Source organism: Thermothelomyces thermophilus, chromosome 2, assembly GCF_000226095.1.
Source record: "Thermothelomyces thermophilus ATCC 42464 chromosome 2, complete sequence".
Taxonomy (NCBI): domain Eukaryota; kingdom Fungi; phylum Ascomycota; class Sordariomycetes; order Sordariales; family Chaetomiaceae; genus Thermothelomyces; species Thermothelomyces thermophilus.
Genome location: NC_016473.1, coordinates 389,370 through 408,261, shown reverse-complemented (window position 1 = coordinate 408,261; position 18,892 = coordinate 389,370). Strand labels below are relative to the sequence as shown.

The window sequence follows — 18,892 nt, the reverse complement described above, 5'->3', positions numbered from 1 at the left end:
CTGAGAGACCACCCATGACAGGTCAGACACGCGAGCGGTACCAGCGGTGGCGGCGTCGGTAACATCCGCCGTCAACCGGGGCAACATGACGGCGGACCCAATAGATACTGTTCATTTTATCGGTCAGCATTTCAACCGAGCTCGCTTGAACACAGGGGAGACCGTCAGAAAGGAAGCAGAAGAAAAAGAAGAAAGAAAGAAAAAGACGCCTACCCCAGGATAGCACTAACGAGCCAGCAAAGGGCGCTCAGGAATGAGAAGGCAATCGTGGTTTTCCACTGGGAGCACGAGGCGGTTCCGCGGAAGGAGATGCCGTCCCAGTCGAATACATCGCTATAGTCTAACCCATCAGCACTTTCCCGGGCCTCTTCTGCGACAGCTGCTCTTGAGGACGGAATCATGACTCGGCTCACCCGCAGTTTCCATCCAGCCAGTCAACGAGCAGCCCAAAAGCGGCAAACCAAGCCGCGCTAATGGCAAAGTCGGCCGGCCAGTGGACGAAGGAACCACTGAAGGGGAATAGCCAGATTATAGCGAAGAAGATGGACACGCCGGCGACGACCTCAGTATATATCTGGCGCCCGAGCTGCCACGAGTCGGCATTGTGAACCGAGCTGAGATAGTCGCCGTTCAGACCCGCCACGATGGCGGCAAAGGCCAGTTCCGTGAGGCGGAGGATGATGGAGAAGAGGTCTGCGAGAATCATGCTGTCGAAGAACTGCCGGCTCCACGTCAAGCTTTGTTTCTTAGGATTTCCTGTGAGAGCGAGTATTTCTTGGGCTAGCGGGGGTTGGCCGGCAGCGAGTAGGAGCTTTCTTTGGGACCAGTTGGATGGAACAGTCGATGCCAAACGCACTTGGGGCCCGCGGAGTGAATGAGGAGCAGCTGGCGGGTTATATACCGCGTATCACAGCGGGCACGGCGTACATCTTGTTTTGCAGGCCGACTGTGACCCTTCCGTCGTCATCGCCGCTACTGTTTGTGGCCGGCCAGCACACAAAGCAACCGACCACAAGCCGGGGCTGGCACACCGTGGGACACCGACCCTGTTGTTTTATGATTACTGGTCGGCCGGAAGCTGCTCGACTCTGATTCGTCTCGAGGGCTGCACGACCACGCGCGCGTCGGCCTCGATAGCCATCCCGAGAGGTAAGTGGCTGTGGCTGGACTCTGGTGTGTAGTGTATAAGTTCCCAAACGGGAAAAGATGATGTCATCTGTAGAGGTGAGTTCTGTCCACGGTACATACTACGTACCTACCTTGAGTACCTGATTATTTTGACACTACACCGATATGCTACTACCCACGCCATTCCAATGCCACGGCCTGGTCTTGTCTCAAACTGCGAATACCGATGGTACACCGCTCAGAGCAGCGAGATTTCGCTATAAGTGGCAGGGTTGGTGGACGTCAATCAAAACCAGAAACTTCGCGTCCTCCAACAGAGTGGTTAGAGGAGGAATCCAACATTCAATGCTTCTTAACCCTCTTTTGCCTCGAGGGTCCTGTTTCAATATACCTTATTGTCAATGCGTGTCTGAGTGAGTTGCTATACAGACGACGAACCGGCGGGACGCGAAAGTCTCAGGTGAGCATCGCCGCCTGGACGTCAAATATACTGTTCCGCCAACCATCTCTTTCATTCTCGCGAATCCTTTGCGGTGCCTGGGTCGCCTCGTCCCTCCAGAGCTTGACGATGCTTCCCGGGGCATAAACCCCCTCGAATACGCCGTGTCCCGGCTGACCGACCCCAACACGAGTGTGGAGATCCGGGTCGTCCGGGGCCGTCAACCTCGCCAAGACAGCCTTGAAGAAGGTCCTGAGGTCGTCCGGGTCTGCGATACGCGTAGCGCGGAGTCTCTCGCGCGCATAGAGCAACTCGCGGTTTGCGAAATGCAGCGCCTCCCCGATAGCGGTTGCCATCTTCACCTCCATTGTCTTGCGGATGATGGGCTTGAGAAGCGGCTTGAAGAGCCACGACAAGAGGCTGAACTTGCTCCTCCGCAATTTCCAGTTGAGTTTGTGAATGCGCACTTTGACACCCCGAAGGGAGAGAATCTTCTCGAGCCTGTCCCTACCGACCTCGATGTCGAGCTGAATATCGAGACCCCGTTCGTCGAGTTCGAACGAGGCAATCCCTTCGTCTGCCAGCCGCAAGAGTCCCGAGTGCACCCTGAGCCAGTACCCAATCTCCTCTCCCCGGATGGACAGGCCGTCCACTCGGATCCTCATCAACGTCTTGACAGCCGAAGTTGTCCTAAACCTTGCCTTGCGAATCTCAATATCATTGAGCGTTTCCACGCGGAGCCTGTGTGGAAAGAAAGAAGTGTGGTTGACGGTTGTACCGGGCTCGAGGATGAGATTCTCGAGCAACAGGTCTACTTGCGGGGTGGACACTTCCAGCCTAGGTATGGGGACGTAGTTGATCGACTGGAAGAGTAGCGGGACAAATACGTTGATCGAATCCGCCACAAGATCGGTATTCGCATAGTGGTGCTTTGGCGAGAGGATCTTACCGATGGTGGTTGACGTCTTCATGAGGTTGGCCACATCCTTGTCCCTGATCACCGAGCGGAAGGTCGCCTGTAACTGTGACAGCAAACCGTCCATGTCGTCGCGCAAAGACGAGTGACTCGAAATTTGCTTGTACCGAGTCCGGAGCTCCTGGAAGCGTTGTTCGGCATCGTCGAAAAATGAAGGATCGGTGAACATTTCCTGCAGGGCGCTCGCCAGCTTGGCCGCTAGGTCCTCAAAATCGGGGTCGTCATGGCCATGGTTCACCACCGTCTCGAACCGTGCCTCCAACTCCTCCCACTCCTTCACCTCGCCGAACGACCTCAGAAACGCCCAGAAATTGCGCAGAGCCCGGTCCGTTTCCGGATTACGGTCTACGTCCTCTTCTGCCGCCTGGACCGTGTCGCGGGCGATGCGTGAGTACACCATAGCATAGCGCTTGAGAAGAAGCGACAGAGTAGAGACCGAATCCGAGTAGTCGCGCCGCCGGCGTAAATTTGCCACTGCGTTCTTCAGGCGATGCATCATTGTGTCCTTTTCCGGTCCGTCCAACTTCCGCAGTATGCTGTTCTCTGCCTCGTCTACAACGGTGGAAGCAGACCCGCTACAAACCTTGGACACTTCGGCGGTTTGATCAACCAGTTCTTGCTGCGATGGCGCGCTCTGAGAGCCATTGCCCTGCTGCTTCACCGAATCCTGCTGCTCGGCGGACGGTCCGATACGCTTGCCGGCCTCCTCTGAGGCTTCCGACAAGGCGAACGCTGCGTCCCTGAAAACCTCGCGGGCGACGACGTTGAGATCGCTGAGGAACAAGCGAAAATCGGAGTTAGTAAGCAGCAGCGAGCCCACTGTCTGCAGGCTCCGATAGACTAGGCGACTCTGTCAGCACCCTCCTGGAATCATGCGGCGCCGCGGTGGATCCCAACGTACCTGCCGCCGTGTCCGCTGTTGCCTTTGCCCTGCTGGCGCGCTCGGCGACATGCTCCATGTCAAGCGAGACCCTCGCCTGGGATAAATACCAGGTAAAGTCCTGAATTTGGTCGTTGGCATTTTTGTGTTGGAGGAGTTCGATCAGCTGCTTGATCCACTGCTTAGCGTAGTGCGCCAGGGCCTGGCCCGAGTCGCTGAGTTGCGACGAGTCCGGGTTGAGCACGTCGGCGGCAAGGAGGGTGCGGAGGTTGGCGATGGCCTGCTCGTTGGAGGGCATGTACCCCTTGGAGAGGGCTCGGAGCATCTGGTACGTGTGCAGTTTCTGATGCAGCTGCCTCTGAAGCGACGTATCGTCGTCATACTGGGGAAGTAGTGGCTCCTGCTCTGCGGACCGCCGGTCACGGCCAGAGCCGAAACACGACGAAAACATGATGGCAGTGGTGGACTAGGGCCGATCGAAGCCTCAAACCAGATCCGCAAACTGTTAAGATTTCTGATAGGATCTCACCAGAATCGTTGTGCGATGATGGGCCCGGTAGCCCGGGTGAAGGAATTGCGAGTCGACCATGCTTCGTGCTTCTCGTCGGTTTCGATTGGTTTCCCGGCGTATCTTGTTCGGCAGCGTTGTTTGGCTATTGGGGGTGGAATGGTAGTAACGATGACGTCGTGCAAGAGACCCCTCCAACAAAGCGACTTAGATTCTTGAACGTAAAGTATCTAGGTACCTCCACTTGATACCAGAAGTAGGTATAAAAGTTGCGTCTCTAGTACATCTACATACATGTGGAGTCGAGCCACCGCATTGCTTAGCGCACATATGACGAAGCGCCCGTAGTGTAGATTTCCTGATATGAAGATTGGAATCGTCGAGAACCTGGGCTTGCACAGCCACAATTTGACAGGAGCTCGTTGAATCCCGCCCCGCGCCTGCGCCTGCGCCCGCATCTGCTTTCGGTGGGGGTCTCAAAATGAATCTCGAACACAGGCCGGAGGCCAATTTGCTTGGCCACGGATGGCAGTAATCCAAAGCACAGCTAAATAACCCCAACTTTTCCATTTTCTGATGGGACGAGATTGGGTACAGTTTCCACGTAGATACGTATACCACGGTAGGTAGGCACAGCACATCGAGATACGTGCCCGCATGTCGAAGCTTCGGGTTGAAATATGGAAAGAAACACGAAACCATCGATAACTGCAGAAACCGTACAAGGCAGGAGTCAGCGACAAAAGTCGGCGTAAAGGTGTGTGGAGCAGAAGGCCGGGGCACCCGAGTGATCCATCGCCATGGGATCACGGCGTCACAAGTCAGCTGTTCGGATTACATCCACGCGGTAACCCCGTCCTCGGCGACTCGGCTTCTGGCACTGCCACAGATTGCTCTCTCTCTTACGTCTTGCTTCGTATTATCCTGGACCCAAGACAGACTCCCTCCTGCAGGATCTAACACACAAGCTGACAGTACTCGCTACTGTACGGATTATTTGCGCCTGTGTGTATAGAGCACTCATTTCCGTACACTACTCCGTACTACCCTACATTTCAGATACGTATGTATGTACATACAGTACATCATTAGTGGAAGAGTTAGCGTTTCGGCGTTCTGTTAGGCTGATCGCTGCCAGTTCGTCACCTTCCGCTCACCCCTGCTCCCCTTGCCAAGCCTCCAGGCGGCAAATCCTCAACATCCGTTGCCTATCCCTCCTAAAGGTCCGCCAGGCCCCCGCAGGCTTTGGTGTCTACGCCGGGATATTCAGGTGTCGCTGTCGACGGCACCAGACCGAATGACTGACATGGACTTCAACGGGTTGAAGCGCAAGGACACAACAAAAGGGCCGCCTCTGCGCATCCTGTCGCTTGGTATGTCCTCTTCCCCCCCCCCCCCCCCCCGGCGCAACAAGCACGGCCAGTTCCCTTCCCCCCGTACGCAGCGTTGGCGAGAGGCTTGCTGACTCCCTTCGCCCAGATGGAGGAGGCGTGCGCGGCTACTCCATGTTTCTAATCCTCCAGGAGCTCATGCACCGAACGTTTGTCGAAATCGAAGGCCGGGCACCGCGACGATCCGAGATCCCCAAACCATGCGACCACTTCGACCTCATTGTCGGCACCGGTACTGGCGGCCTAATTGCCCTCATGCTGGGCCGGTTGCGCCTCGATATCGAAACATGCAAGGAGTTATACGTCCGCCTCACCCGCATGGTCTTCGAAACCGACAAGACCATCGCCGGCATCCCCTACCGATCGACCCTGTTCAAGGCGACAAAGCTGGAGGAGGCGATCAAGGAGTGTGTCCGGGAGCACACCGTCTACGAAAAGGAGGGAAATGATGGCTCCGATGTGGGGAGCACATATGATTCGCTGAGCCCGGTCTCCCGCTCGAGCGCAGCATACCCTAGGCGGCACGCCAGCAACGCCAGCGTCTTGAGCTTCAGCGCGCGGAGCCCCAGCGCGCAGGCCGCGAGACCGGTGTTTTCCCGCAATGGCAACCCAAATGCTCGCCTGTATGACGAGCGGGAAAATCGAACCAAGACGTGAGTTTCACTTTGCGCCGGCAGTTTGACGGCGACCTTACTCTCAAGTAGGTCTGCGTAGGCTAACCCCCTTGATTCCCCAGTGCCGTGACGGCCGTTTACAAGGGCACCCCGAAAGGTGGGGCACCGGCCATGCTCCGCTCTTACGATTCCAGGCGGGAGCCGGCCCCCGAGTTCGACTGTAAGATCTGGGAAGCCGGACGTGCGACTTGCGCCATCGGCCTCGCGTTCAAGCCCATCCAGATTGGGCAGTCCGTGTTTCACGACGATGGTGCGGGCACGTTTAACCCGTCCATAACAGCACTCGACGAGGCGGTCGTCAACGAGTGGCCGGGCCGGGAGGTTGGCGTCTTCGTCAGCGTGGGCACCGGGAAGCGACCAAGGGGTAGCGACGCAAATTCGGCGCTGTGGTACGAGGGCTTTCTCGGCGAGTTTGCCGAGGCGCGGAGGAAGCTGATCGCAAAGATTGAGGGTTGCGAGAAGATCCACGAGCAGATGAAGAGGGAACACCTGTCGAAGCGGGGCGTCAACATCGAGAACTACTACCGCTGGAATGTCGAGGTCGGTGTCGGCGAGTTTGGCATGAATGAGTGGAACCGGCTGGCGGACATCAGCACGAATACCAGGAGGTATCTGGCTAGGGAGGAAGAGCAGAAGATGGTCCAGAGCGCGTCGGCAAAGTTGGCCAAGATCCACTTTGCAAAGCAGCGCTGGGAGCGCCTCAGCCAGGCCAGCCCGGAGGCGGCGCAAAAAGTCCCCCAGATCTCGCTGCCCCTGGCGGCGGAGCTGCCGGGAGACATTCCCCCCGTGCCCGCTCGCGCCCCAACCCCAGCCTCGCCAAGCCGACAGTCGTACGACTCGGGCCACGATATATTGCCAGTGCGGGGATCTACGCCTTCTCCGAGGAGCTCTTGCGAGCCGCCACGACAATCACCCCAGCCGAACCAGCTGCCGTATCCGCCCGCGCCCCCCTCTGGCGGCCACCCGCCAGCAGCACCGAGCCACTTTGCGGACGGCGCGGCCGAGGACTCGGACCGCCTAGTGGTCAGTGCCCCGACGCCGGCGCAATACCGGATCGCCACGGGCGCGGATAAGATCGCGATCGCGGGGCCGGACGACTACCCCAGGCGATACGATGATCCGCTGATGCAGCCCGCGCCGTTGCGGGTGCGGCCGCCGTCGGTACCACCCCCGCTACCCCCAAAAACACCGCTCCCGGAGATCCAGGCTGGCCATGGCCGAGCGTCTGCCCCTGTGTTGCCTTATCCTCTCGACGAGGACGCACCGCCGGCGGTCAATATGGCGAGAAAGCCATACTACTACAGCTCGAATTAGTTGCTAAATTCGTCTTCGCGAACGGATTTGCCATGATTCCATTCTGCTGGCGCTGACCGCGATCAGCGAGGTCGACTTCTTTTTATTTGTTTTGTTTTGTTCTTTTTTTCCCCGCTTCTTTCTCTTCTTCGATGATTCCATGAGAAACGATATCCAGAACGTGTTTGCCATGTATATCCGGGTTGGATGTGCTCGAGACGGTCAATCGGCACAAGGGCCATATGCACGATAGGCATAAGGGTTATAGGCACGACAGGCACAAGGGTTATAGGAGTACGGAGTTTTGGGGACACGATCTCTTGGGTGATATGTGTGTGTGTGTGTGTGTGTGTGTTTTGTTGAATGGATACCAGGCAGAGCAGCTCAGGCCCTTGAGTCCAGTGGTCGTCTGTGTGACGTTATGCTCTGATGGCAATTGAAATTGCTTGTAATGTAGTGTAGGCAGCGGACCGGAGTAATCCGTACTACATACATACATACATAATAGACTCACTTGACCCCCAAGTTGCGTGACACATTGGGCCAGCCAGCTTGGGTCTAGTTACATGTGTAACCGAACTCCCTTTGCTTTGTTTCAATTTTTCTTCAGCACACTGCCCTCCAGAATGCTCGTGGTCTCATTGACTGATCTAGACCTCGAGGCCCTGGAAGCATGCCCGCTCAGGGCAGCCAATCGCCCACCGACCCCACCCCTGTGGGTGGGACCTGTTCCCGATAAGCTTCCCACTAAACCCAGCATGGCCCAGCCTGTCGGTGCCATTCCCAGTAGCAGCCCGGCCAAGTCCGCAACTTTATTTCAACAAACGCGGTCCATGACGAGGGAGGGAGCAAAACCTGCCCGCTTCACCGGCGCATGGTAAACACCTACTATTGGAAAGCTCTCCAGTTGACGGTTTCGTAACGACTTTGGCCCGACCAGAAGAGGAAACGTTTGCAATCGAGACTCCCAGAACGAAAAAAGAGTCATGCCGGCCCTAGATCGGCAACCGGGGTACAGCTGCAGTCGGGTGTCCGAGTTGGATAGTAGTCATGCAAGTCTGCAATGGTCTAAACTTATGCTACTGCGGCCCACGGCCAAGCGGTTCTGGCTCAGTCCAGCTGCAGCAGCCGCGAGCCTGATGAAGTGTAGCATCGGATGGTGGGACGGAGCGTTGGGATCTTGCGAAAGTGCCATCCATATCCATAGCCCATTGGCTCCTACCACCGACAGCATCTTCCCATACTCTTTGGCCGATTCCCTGTTCTTAGTTTTCATAGGCTGCGCGCTGCATCCTGTTTTGTTCATGCCTAGAACGCCGTGGGAGAGGGTTAAGGAGAGCGGGTAGGTTATTCAATGCTCCCATCCATCTTGGCCCTCCACCCATTCTTCCCATCCCAATTTGCTTTCTTTCCGATAGTCTGGCCCCCGGGCATCTGCAGGATATACACCAGGGCAGCTATTGTCAGGCGTCTCGGGTGGGTTACCAGCCGAGCGGGCCCATGCCACTCGCCGCGCAGCGTACGGAACGCACATGCATTGCCTCCGACACTTTGCATATTAAGTGCTTACATACACTAGCGTAGCGGCTAGTGCAGAGGCAGGCGAGAAATACACGTTAGCCTTACCTTGCCTCCCTTCAATGTGGTCTTTAGTCTGCCAGTGGTGCGAATGCGCAGATCATCGGTAGTGGCGTTCCATTGGGGGCCTTCACGCCGCAGGTGGTGTGTCCTTCCCGCCCAGGTTGTGCTGCACGTGTTAGTGTACAGTACGTATGTATGTATGTATGTACCTTACTACGTGCGTGAGAGCCTCATACGTTGTCGGTAGGCGGGACCCGCTACCGGTATGTAAGGTAAGCTTCTGTTGCGGGATACCTCTGACATTTTGCCTTTCTGCATTTTCTTTTCTTTTATTCTCAGATCTGAAATGACCAAGATCACAATATGACGACGGCTCACCACTTCTTGGCAAGAGCGATGGCCGGCGCTGACCCGCTCACCTGCTGGTACTGCTAGGAAGGTAAGGTACCTACTTAAGCAGCTTAATGCCTGGCGAACACGAAATAGCGTCACTTGCACTGCCCCCGGCACCAGTTTACCGTCACCCTCCTCGTGATTTTGAGAACAAGACGAGCCTACAGGTCGCTGCGCTGACTCTGCAAGTCAGACTGATTGTCAGCTCATCAGCTTCAGCTCTCTCACCACCGCCTCGTTCCACTGTTCCAATAGCATTGTTTCTCCAGTTGCCGCACGGTTCGGAGGACGAGTGAGCCAATCCCTCCACCCCCTTCTTCGCCCTTCTACCCGAGTCCCTTGCGGTCTGGCATCTTGTTTGGTAACATCTTCTACTTCAGTCCGGGGAAAGAGTCGCATCTGTCATACAGTCTCCCCTTCCCTTTTCGCCAACGCACGCACCTGCGCGTGAATGTGGGAGTGTCGCCTTCTCTTTCCCCAGCTAGATCGTTACCGAGGCCTCACAGCCCAGAACCAGCCGGGGCGGTTTCATACCTTATTTGCCAGTCCCCAGAAAGGTCAAGTCCGAACCCTTGCATGCTCGGGACCAGCCATACCATCCTTGTTTGAGCCCTAAATAGGGTTTCCATTTTATAAGTCAGCCCTATGGTCCCTGTGGGCTCTTAGTGTACGCAGGTGTCCCTGTGTAAGACTTCAGCGGGGCAATGTCCGAACAGATGCAGACTACTGTGCCACGGCCTCCTCGTGCAGAGCGGATGACAACGTCGTGCGGCGAATGTAGGCGAAGGAAGCAAAAAGTAACGTCGATCAATCATTCTGTCAATGGTCTGGAATGCACTTAGATGTGTCCTTCCCTGCCGCCACCGCCATCTCCCCCACAAGCACCCAGATGTTTATCACAGACACTCCAAAGTTCAGGTCTGCAAGGAACTCAATACTCAGCCTGTTCCAGAGAGTAACACCCTGCTGATCTGTCATAGTGCAACCAAGGCCAGCCGTGCAGCAACTGCGCGAGGAGGTTTCCGCAACCAATCTGTGAATACAGGCAGAACCACAGGTGCGTCGGCCTCTTACCACCACCCAACGTAAGCCGAACGCTAGGTGTTAGTAGACGGTTTGCTCATCTTCAAGGGAGGAAGCAGGCGCCCTGCCAGTGTACCGTTGCCACAGCAGTCGGCCTTTATCGTCTCCTTATCTCCGTCTAACCCGACCCGAAGCGAGAACTCGAATGTCGGAGACCCTCAATAGCGTTTCCCCCTCGAGATCTTTCCGTTCGTGTCGTCCTGGGACCAGCAACACAGCCATGGTGATGCGGGCAGCAACCTGTCAGGCTGGCCCACACTTTGTCTACCCGAGCAGCCTTCAAGTTCCGCGCCAGCTCTGGCCGGGCAATATTACTGGAGCACCGACCAGCAGAGTCTCTCCATGTCCATCACGGCTTGCCAAGACGGTTGTACATGTACATCGCACTCCGCCGAAGTTCACCATGCCATCAGGACCCTCCGAGCTTATCGATCGGCTCAAGATGGCTGGAGCAGCACAAGCTGGTCGCAGGGGCAAGAAATAAGTGCGTGGATACTGGTGCCGGCTGTCTTCACGGAGCCGGACAGCTTGAGCTGGCCTATTTCCGATCCGGTTCAGGGGCTCGGTCGGACGCTGTCAGCACAGACCATGCCAAACCAGGAGCTCTTGATGGTTTGTAAGTCTGGCCCAGCTACCCTTTGCATCTGCTCCTTTGAACACCTCTCTGACGCAAGCCGGTACCACAGTCACCAACTTTCTGTCCAAGTTCACGGCTTCGCTGGACGGAAATCCAGAACCCTCGAACCCGTATATCAAGTATTACGTCCCATACTGTGTCAACTCTCAGCTCTTGTTGCGCGTGGCCATCTACTCAGCTGCCTGCTTCCTCACCGACACTGGTCACGTCGACAGAACTGTGGCGATGGCTCACAAGGGCCATGTCTTCAGGCTGCTGAACGAACACATCAGGTCACGGATGCCCACAACTGACGAAGTGATTGCTGAAGTGCTTCAGATCATCCTGAACGAATGGTGCGTGCTTTCTTTAGGATCAATGCTGGCTGCGCCCGCCCCGGGAATGGAGAGGGGCTCGGCCGCCTGAAGTCTATTGCTACCCCTTTCCTCCCCACTCACAGCCTGCGCGACAGGGAAAAAAAACAAGGCAGTTGACGATAGTATAGGCTCTGGGGAAACGCTGATGATCTGCGAGCTCACCAGCGCGGACTCCGGGATATGATCAAATGCCGCGGAGGATTTCGAATGCTCGGCCTACATGGCCTGATTAGCAAGCTTGCGATATCGTGAGCCCTTGTTCCTACACGCTAGACCTTGGTTGTGAAAATATATAACTGGCTCGCTAGTGCCGACGCTGCGATTTCCCTGTCTCTGGAAGTCCCGCCGTACCTGCGAGGAGGGCCCGAACTCGAGTTCAGCGACAGCTCACCTTTCCCTCTCCGTGTAGCCCTCAATACGCCCCTGATCCCCACGCTTGTGCGGTTTTCGTCATGTGCCGACGCCCTTCGTATCCACCCTGCCGTTGCCTCCATTCTCGATGACATGCGCTTTCTTCTCGCTGCGGTCCTTGCGCTTCCGGCAAAGCCCTCGGCGAAGGAGCTCCAGAAGGTACAGGCCACGTCGGCTTGGATTCATGAGCGCATCTCGGGCCTCTCCGAAGACTCGCCGGCCACGCGACGTCCCCCAGAAGCGAGCTCGGCGCCCAGAGCCGACGGCTCCATGGTGGCGGAGATATCCAAACAGGTGCAATCTCCCCAGTTCCTGTCCCTGTCCCAACATCAGAAAACCCACCCGGAGCCGCCCTGGGCACGGATGCAGATGCCGACAGACCTGAGGCAAGAACAATACCCGACAGCGGCTCCGCCTCCCTCCTCTTCCGCCTCGTCCTCCTCTTGCCTCCAGACCACATCTACCAAGCCATCCGTCTCGCCGCCCTCCTGTACAGCCGCGCCATTATGCACCGCCGGGCCTTCAGCCGGGTCGTCATGTCCGATGCGTACCTCCGCCTCTGGACCACGGCGTGGCGCGTGCCGCTGTCGACGTGGCGATCCCTGCTGGGCGTGCTCACCTGGATCCTGCTGCCCCTCGTGCCAGGAGGCGGCGAGGCGGCAAGGCCGCACAGCCGCACGACCGCTACATGAGGGGCATGCTCAACATCTGCATGTTCCAGATGGGCATGGACAACTGGGAGATCGCGAGCTCGGCCATGGAGGCAGGCCTGCGTTTACAGCGACGGTTGGCGGGTGAGCCGGTGAGCCCTTCGGAGGCCGGCGAGTGAAGCAAGTGAAAGTGAGTTGGCGCCGCTTGGTGGGCGGTATGAAGGCGGTAGGCCTCGTAGAGGAGGGATACTGTCTGGCGATACCAGAGGAGACGGGGTTAGGCGGAGGGTCGGCTAGATCATGCGTGCAGGAAGAGAGCAACATACCTGCATACGAAGGAAGCCGGGCCCCTACGGGGAGGGGCTCTTGGTAATGTTGTACGCTAGTTGGGGCGTCACCGCCTCTGGAAAGGTGAGCTGTCGCTTGATGGGCCCGGCCAACCGTTGCCTCCTTAAGAAGGATCTTCGGGGGTTTAAAAACGGTATCAGATGTTACCTATATAGGGTCTGGATCGCATGCTGGAACATGTTGAACTTGCTGATACCGCATCTTTTGAATCTTTCGGAGCACAGTTTCCGCCACCGGTGACCATCAGCGCTATGCTTCGGAGGTAAATAAAAGGGGGTGACACGAAAAAGTAACAGGAAGGGTGTGTGTGTGTGTGTTAGGGAAGACGCTAAGCATGTTTAACAGCTGACCCCTAAAACATTGCGACATGCTGGTTTTGGTCATATTTTTTTCTAGCGGCTCCAACTCGGAACATGGTATGGATAGATGGTATCGTCTGCTACTTGAGCTTTGGCAGCTTGAGCGCCAGTGTTGCCTGTCGACCTCTTCTGGGGAGTCCTTCACAGCTGCTGCTCTGCCTGCGATGGGCCCAGTGCAATGCCAAAGCAACCAGCCGCGAGATTGATCCGTCATCTGCAGCTGGGAAACTCCTACACGAAGGCAGACAGAACATGCGCGCCAACTTGATGTCTTCTTCCCCAACGGAATCTCGAGAATCAAATAACCACAACTGCCCTTTTAGCGGACCTTAAACGGAACAGGGCCCGGCCAATTCGGTCAAATCGCTTAATCGAGCGCCGATCGCGGACTGAGGCTTCGTCGTGCGATAGAGGCACCCTTTTACCGCAGAGGATGCGATGATGATCGGTGTGAAGACTCCTAAATCCCCTCGGCCACAAAGCTGAATCCCTCCGGGGCATGCGGATGAGGCTGACTCCAGACTCCGAATGATACTAATGAAGGTGTCTCTAGAAGCGGTCAGGGACTGTTTCTTTCACTCTCCTGGGTAAACCGCTGTCCGATAGACTGATGAACTGGCCAGAGTTGCACCAATCGTAGCTGCAGGCAGCTGCAGAAGGCTGACGCTCTCCAATAAAATGATTCGACGGCCGCACTGCTGCAGCTCTGCCTGGTAAACGTAAGCACGGTCGTGCAGGGCCCAATCGCTGATCTGATTCGTCCTTGACATCAACGACCCCAAGAGAGGAGAAGCCTGAGACAAGACAGGAAATATGAATGGACCACGACGGAAGAGCAAGGTTGGGCAGAAACGCATGGATGCGACTCGAGCTGGGAGATGGTCGGGCTGCTGCTGCTGGTGCTCAGGGGGGGTGCTTGCCATCATTTGTCTGTGTAGGTGGGCAACCTGCTCCGTTCCTCTCTGCTCCCGACCTCTCTCGTCTGCACCGCGTTGGTCAAACCTCGTCGCTCCAGGTAGGATAGACAACTCCACCGAACAACTGGCTACCTGGCATGCAGACGAGAGCGGTGTCGGGGAGGGTTTGGAGAGCCAAGTAGCGACGGGTTACGGATTACCTTGTCTGGCGCCGCAGAGTTCGGTCGGTCGGTCAGCGACTGCGAGCCCGAAGCGGAGCAGGCGCCATCAATGAGAAACTGAGGGAAAGTCAATGGGAGCAACAACCGCAATCACTGCGACAAGGAAGTGCGGATAGAAATGTACTCGAGGTATGCAAGAGAAAATCGAGAATGGTTCTTGCGAGGGCCGGCCATCAAGCCGGATTTGGAACGACTTTGCATCGGACTCAAGGCCACAATGGACACGCCTCACCTCTCTCATCCGCACACGACTGCATCAATTGTAACGGCGGCACTTGAGTGAGTGGGCAGCGAGCCATGACAGGCCCTCCCGGCCAGCCGAGCCCAGTCAACCGAGGCCCGGTCTGTGCACCGTCGTCATTTGGCAGCCTGTGAATGGCTGCAAGGCATCTGGCCAGCCCCGCTCCCCCTCCTTGCCTCTCGCCGGTCTTGCAGGGCGAAGGAGAGCCGAATTGCACAAGCCGACCAATCAGGCTGCACTACCGCCATGCCACAAGGCTAAACCAGAGCCGAGTGGTTCAAGGCAGCTTGGCACAGCCTTACCTTGGGAGGTACGCTCAACCTACAGACCACGGCACCTTCCTGCAACCCGTCTTTGCCCACCACACCCCTCCCCCACTTCCTCGGTGTGGCCTCGCACTTTCGCCTCGCTTTCCTGGGCTGCCGTGTCTCCTCTTTCCCACCACCATTTCGGCTCCGGTTTATCTTGTTTACCACGTCTCCGACACTGTCCTGCGCCCATAAGGTGGCACACCCGCCCGAACCTGCCACACCAGTGACCAAACCATCTTCCTCCGAAAGCTCTTGGCCAAGCACCTTCAACTTCCCAGCCGCTGTTGCCCGCCCAGGCGCCGTGAGTGCGCCCTCTCCAGGCGCCATCTCGGGCCATGGAACCCTCTTCGAAACGGAGGAGGCTGGCCCCTAAGGTCCCAGACCCTCCCGCCGTGTCAGCGCTCCCTCCGACACCTCAAGCCCAGGCACAGCCCCCACCACAGACATTCTCGCAAGATCAAGTAGGTAGACGGGCCCAAGTGCCTACTCGCTCTAGGGATCGGTTTCGTTTTGCCTTATTAACCCCGTCCCCTCCAGGTACCGTCGCAGCACTACGCGCACGCCGAAGCTGCTCCGCGGCTGCCAGAACGCGATGAGTTCGAGGCATTTGCACGTCACCTCCAGGATGCGGCCATCCACATCCAACAACAAACCTTGAGACCCAAGCATACTAGCGTGTCGGTGTTGATGCTGCAGTGGGAGGAGGACACTTCGGTCGAACCCGACATGCTGGCCCTGGAGCGAGTTTTCCAGGAGCGGTACCACTACCACACCGACAAATGGGCTATCCCTACCGTCCCAAATCCCAGCGTCAAGCTCGGGGTCAGGATAGCTTCCTTCCTCGACAATGCCCGCCCCGACCATCTTCTGATCATATACTACGCCGGCCACGGATATGTCGGCCCCGACCATCAGCTCTACTGGGCATGGTAGGTGCAATACCGTGACTTCCGGCTGCGTCTCTCGCCCCATTTTTTGGTGCTGACGGACAAACGTAGCAATTCGCGCGATGACGCGGCCAAGCTGAAGTGGGATGGCGTTCGCTGCTTGTTTGAGGATGCCCAGTCGGAGATTCTGCTCCTGATCGACTCGTGTGCCGTCCGCGACGCGCCTGTGGCTGGCAGCCACGGTGCCAAGCAAGCAATCGCTGCCTATAGCCCCGATCAGAGCGCGTTGGAACCCGGACCCCGCTCCTTCACGGCCGCGTTGGCCGAGACGCTTCAGAAACTCAGCTTCCTGGGTCGGCCCTTCAGCGTGCAAAAGCTCTATGACGATCTTTGCCAGCAGAGGCAGCAAGACAGCACGCAGGCGCTTGCCAGGCTATCCAACGGATCTACGAAGCCTAATCACACGCCCGAAAGGTCACCGGCTTTCTTTACCCTCACGCCGGCCAGGGGCCAGGGAATCGTGTTGGTTCCGCTTGACCCAAAGGCAGCCCAGCTCCAGTCGCCCCCCCACTCCGCTGATGCGGACGCTCAAGGAGCCTGGAAAACCAAGCCCGAAGACCACCCGCTCCACCCAGATGAGGTGCTCGACCTGACTTTGGAGGAGCAGAGGGTGTTGGTGTGCACGACGTTCGTCGGCGACGCGAGTCCAGACATGGCATTTTTCAATCAGTGGCTCCACAGCGTGCCAAGCACCACGTCCAAGATAGCCGTTGAGGGCATGTTCCTCGGACCGCCGACCATGCTGCTGATCTCCATGCCCCTCAATGTCTGGAATATTGTCCAGCATGACAAGGTTTGCTGTTTCCTTGGTTACATCAGCTCCCACAACATGATTCACCTCTATCAGCGACTCGTCAACTCGCCTCCGAGAGGCTTGGTTGGCATCAAGGACGAGGAAGACAGCCGCGCTCTCAAGCGCACTCCCTCTATGCATCGCAACGAGACCTCAAGTCATGGCGCCCCTGTTCAGAAGGAGACGGCTCGACGTCAGGATACCTATCTCAACCAGGCGGTTACAGCCTCTATCCCGAACATACCTCTCCATGCCAGCCCGGGACAGACCCCTCCGGTAGGTCCCAAGGATGAGGTCGAAGACTCGGCGGAGATGCAGGAGGCAGCGGAACAATTGAAGGCACTGAGCCATGTCCGACATATCGGTGGTGACTCTCCAGCGACGCTCGATCGCCAGGCTACGCAGGTAGGGGACAGTATCGCCGTCCGTCACATCGGCGACCCTGATTCTCCGGCAAGCGGCGTTGTAACCGGGTTGGACGGACCCCTCTACGGCGCCGAATACAGCACCCCCTCTGCGAAGACGAAAGCCAGGAAACCACTCCAGAAGCAGACGCCGAAGCAGGAGGTGCGGTGTGACCATTGCAGTCATGCGCCCTTCAAGGATTCCTCGTCGCTCCGCAAACACGTCGCGGCTGCACATACGAGGCCTTTCCCCTGTGCCTTCTCGTTTGCCGGGTGCACCAGCACCTTTGGGTCCAAGAATGAGTGGAAGCGGCACATTTCTTCGCAGCACCTGTGCTTACAGTTCTACCGGTGCTCGTCGTGCCCGCAGAGCAGCGCCGACGGCAAAGGCAACGAGTTTAACCGCAAGGACCTGTTTACGCAGCACCTTCGCCGCATGCACGCGCCATTTGCAATCAAGAAGGCCATAACCAAGAGCGACAGTAAACTGCAGGCCGAGTGGGATGCCCACGTCAAGGAGATGCAAACGACCTGTCTCGTCACCCGGAGGAAACCTCCTCAGCGGTCAGCCTGCCCCAAACCGGACTGTCAAAGCGTCTTCGAGGGACCAGGGTCATGGGACGAGTGGACAGAGCATGTGGGGCGGCATATGGAGAAAGGCGAGGCCGGTCGGATGGGAGTCGACCCGCTGCTAGCGAAATGGGCGCTAGACGAAGGCATCATCGAGGAACTCGGAGACGGCGAGTACAGACTCTGCGCTGGTAGTGGGTCAAGTGTGAGCGAAAATCAGGTGAACAACCACAACCACCAACACCACAACAACGACAACAACGACAACAATATCAACAGCAACCACAACAACCACAGCCACAATAACAACGACGGCAATGACAATGACAACGACAACGACAAGACCTCTTCGGATGGCGTCAGGAGAGCAGAGGGGGACGACGATCCCTCTATCACGGTGGCGATGCCAATTCCGGTCTCTGACAATATGGAGGTCGGCTGAACACAATGTAAGAAGCGGAGGGGGGACGGAAACGAACGATCTCATGAGGCTTGGAAGCCATGTTTTTTAAGAATGGCCATCATGCCATGGTGTTACGACTCGGTTGTGAAGAAAAAAAAAAAAGGGAGTTTGGACGGCGCCGTCCATTATCGTATTTGTTCTTGTTCAAGCGTAGCCCCATCATATTGAGCGGAGCAGCGCGAGGACATTCTTGCTAAGGCTATATAAATAAGGAAGGTGCTTATTGTGTATACATGTGTATACCTGGTATGTAAAGTACCATGTAAGGGAGGTCCTGCATGTGCTCCTCCACATCAGCACATGTAGGTATGTAACTGATGTACTGTACTGTATGTACATTCATCTACCAGGCGTCGCTAATGTTACGGACATGTTCGGCCCTCTTTTGGTCCGGTCGTCCATTTTTCTCACTTTCTTCTATCAAGCGTAGTGTATAATACCCACTACTTGTACCACTCTATAGAACCTTGCTTGTATTTCGTCTTCTTTTTGTTTCTTCGACGTCTTGTTTATTGCTCCACTTCTCCAGGTTGACCCACCACGGCACCCCAGCCGCCGTCTCCAACAACCCCAGCTTGGCACGGCCGAAAGTCAGTTGGCCCCGCTTAATTCGGCCCTTTACAGTCTTACCACGAACCACGAACCGTGCTGTGTGGTCGGGCCACGGCATGGGCATCCCACACCAAATGCTACTCAGAATTGACGAGGCAGGTACAAGCCCCAAATGGCGCCAGTCCTATACACACTACTCCGTATGCCATGGCGTCGGTAATGCGGGGATCGCGGAGAGTGTGGGACCCCAAAGCAGAAAATATGTCCCTTCAGCCGCGGCCCAAGACAACGGCGCTCGAGCGAAGATGTCACAGCTCGGTAGACGGTGGTCAATGTCAAGGACCAACAAGCCCTCGCACGTGCTGC

At 56.9% G+C, this 18,892-nt stretch overlaps 6 protein-coding genes across 6 annotated transcripts; 3 read left to right on the top strand and 3 right to left on the bottom strand.

Moving 5' to 3' along the window:
- Window positions 1-237: 237 nt before the first annotated feature.
- On the bottom strand, window positions 238-843 carry MYCTH_2300094 (uncharacterized protein). The gene has a single exon (XM_003661042.1). The coding sequence runs from the start codon at window positions 704-706 to the stop codon at window positions 410-412; it is 297 nt and encodes a 98-aa protein (XP_003661090.1). The 5' UTR covers window positions 707-843; the 3' UTR covers window positions 238-409.
- Window positions 844-1,564: 721 nt separating this feature from the next.
- Window positions 1,565-4,074, bottom strand: MYCTH_2300093 (uncharacterized protein). Its single transcript, XM_003661041.1, has 2 exons — window positions 3,445-4,074; window positions 1,565-3,383 (listed from the first exon to the last, which is right to left on the bottom strand). Exons 1-2 carry the CDS (start codon window positions 3,872-3,874, stop codon window positions 1,585-1,587), a joined length of 2,229 nt encoding a protein of 742 aa, XP_003661089.1. The 5' UTR covers window positions 3,875-4,074; the 3' UTR covers window positions 1,565-1,584.
- A 1,013-nt stretch (window positions 4,075-5,087) lies between these two features.
- MYCTH_2300091 (uncharacterized protein) lies at window positions 5,088-7,443 on the top strand. The gene is made up of 3 exons (XM_003661040.1): window positions 5,088-5,304; window positions 5,411-5,975; window positions 6,059-7,443. The coding sequence occupies exons 1-3, from the start codon at window positions 5,238-5,240 to the stop codon at window positions 7,308-7,310; spliced, it is 1,884 nt and encodes a 627-aa protein (XP_003661088.1). The 5' UTR covers window positions 5,088-5,237; the 3' UTR covers window positions 7,311-7,443.
- A 2,379-nt stretch (window positions 7,444-9,822) lies between these two features.
- MYCTH_2300087 (uncharacterized protein) lies at window positions 9,823-10,600 on the bottom strand. The gene is made up of 2 exons (XM_003661039.1): window positions 10,481-10,600; window positions 9,823-10,348 (listed from the first exon to the last, which is right to left on the bottom strand). Exon 2 carries the CDS (start codon window positions 10,239-10,241, stop codon window positions 10,083-10,085), a length of 159 nt encoding a protein of 52 aa, XP_003661087.1. The 5' UTR covers window positions 10,242-10,348; window positions 10,481-10,600; the 3' UTR covers window positions 9,823-10,082.
- An 88-nt stretch (window positions 10,601-10,688) lies between these two features.
- Window positions 10,689-12,579, top strand: MYCTH_101172 (uncharacterized protein; the record flags this gene model as incomplete). Its single annotated transcript, XM_003661038.1, has 6 exons — window positions 10,689-10,962; window positions 11,033-11,318; window positions 11,468-11,587; window positions 11,648-12,058; window positions 12,157-12,388; window positions 12,424-12,579. The coding sequence occupies 6 exons, from the start codon at window positions 10,689-10,691 to the stop codon at window positions 12,577-12,579; spliced, it is 1,479 nt and encodes a 492-aa protein (XP_003661086.1).
- A 2,231-nt stretch (window positions 12,580-14,810) lies between these two features.
- MYCTH_2300082 (uncharacterized protein) lies at window positions 14,811-18,285 on the top strand. Its single transcript, XM_003661037.1, has 3 exons — window positions 14,811-15,258; window positions 15,335-15,726; window positions 15,796-18,285. The coding sequence occupies exons 1-3, from the start codon at window positions 15,133-15,135 to the stop codon at window positions 17,951-17,953; spliced, it is 2,676 nt and encodes an 891-aa protein (XP_003661085.1). The 5' UTR covers window positions 14,811-15,132; the 3' UTR covers window positions 17,954-18,285.
- Window positions 18,286-18,892: the final 607 nt, after the last annotated feature.

Coding starts and splice junctions, on each gene's coding strand:
- MYCTH_2300094 (XM_003661042.1), bottom strand. CDS start 706: ATGATTCTCGCAGACCTCTTCTCCATCATCCTCCGCCTCACGGAACTG.
- MYCTH_2300093 (XM_003661041.1), bottom strand. CDS start 3,874: ATGTTTTCGTCGTGTTTCGGCTCTGGCCGTGACCGGCGGTCCGCAGAG. Junction 3,384..3,444: donor AACAGCGGACACGGCGGCAG/GTACGTTGGGAT, acceptor AGAGTCGCCTAG/TCTATCGGAGCCTGCAGACA.
- MYCTH_2300091 (XM_003661040.1), top strand. CDS start 5,238: ATGGACTTCAACGGGTTGAAGCGCAAGGACACAACAAAAGGGCCGCCT. Junction 5,305..5,410: donor TCTGCGCATCCTGTCGCTTG/GTATGTCCTCTT, acceptor CCCTTCGCCCAG/ATGGAGGAGGCGTGCGCGGC. Junction 5,976..6,058: donor CGGGAAAATCGAACCAAGAC/GTGAGTTTCACT, acceptor TTGATTCCCCAG/TGCCGTGACGGCCGTTTACA.
- MYCTH_2300087 (XM_003661039.1), bottom strand. CDS start 10,241: ATGACAGATCAGCAGGGTGTTACTCTCTGGAACAGGCTGAGTATTGAG.
- MYCTH_2300082 (XM_003661037.1), top strand. CDS start 15,133: ATGGAACCCTCTTCGAAACGGAGGAGGCTGGCCCCTAAGGTCCCAGAC. Junction 15,259..15,334: donor AGACATTCTCGCAAGATCAA/GTAGGTAGACGG, acceptor CGTCCCCTCCAG/GTACCGTCGCAGCACTACGC. Junction 15,727..15,795: donor CATCAGCTCTACTGGGCATG/GTAGGTGCAATA, acceptor GGACAAACGTAG/CAATTCGCGCGATGACGCGG.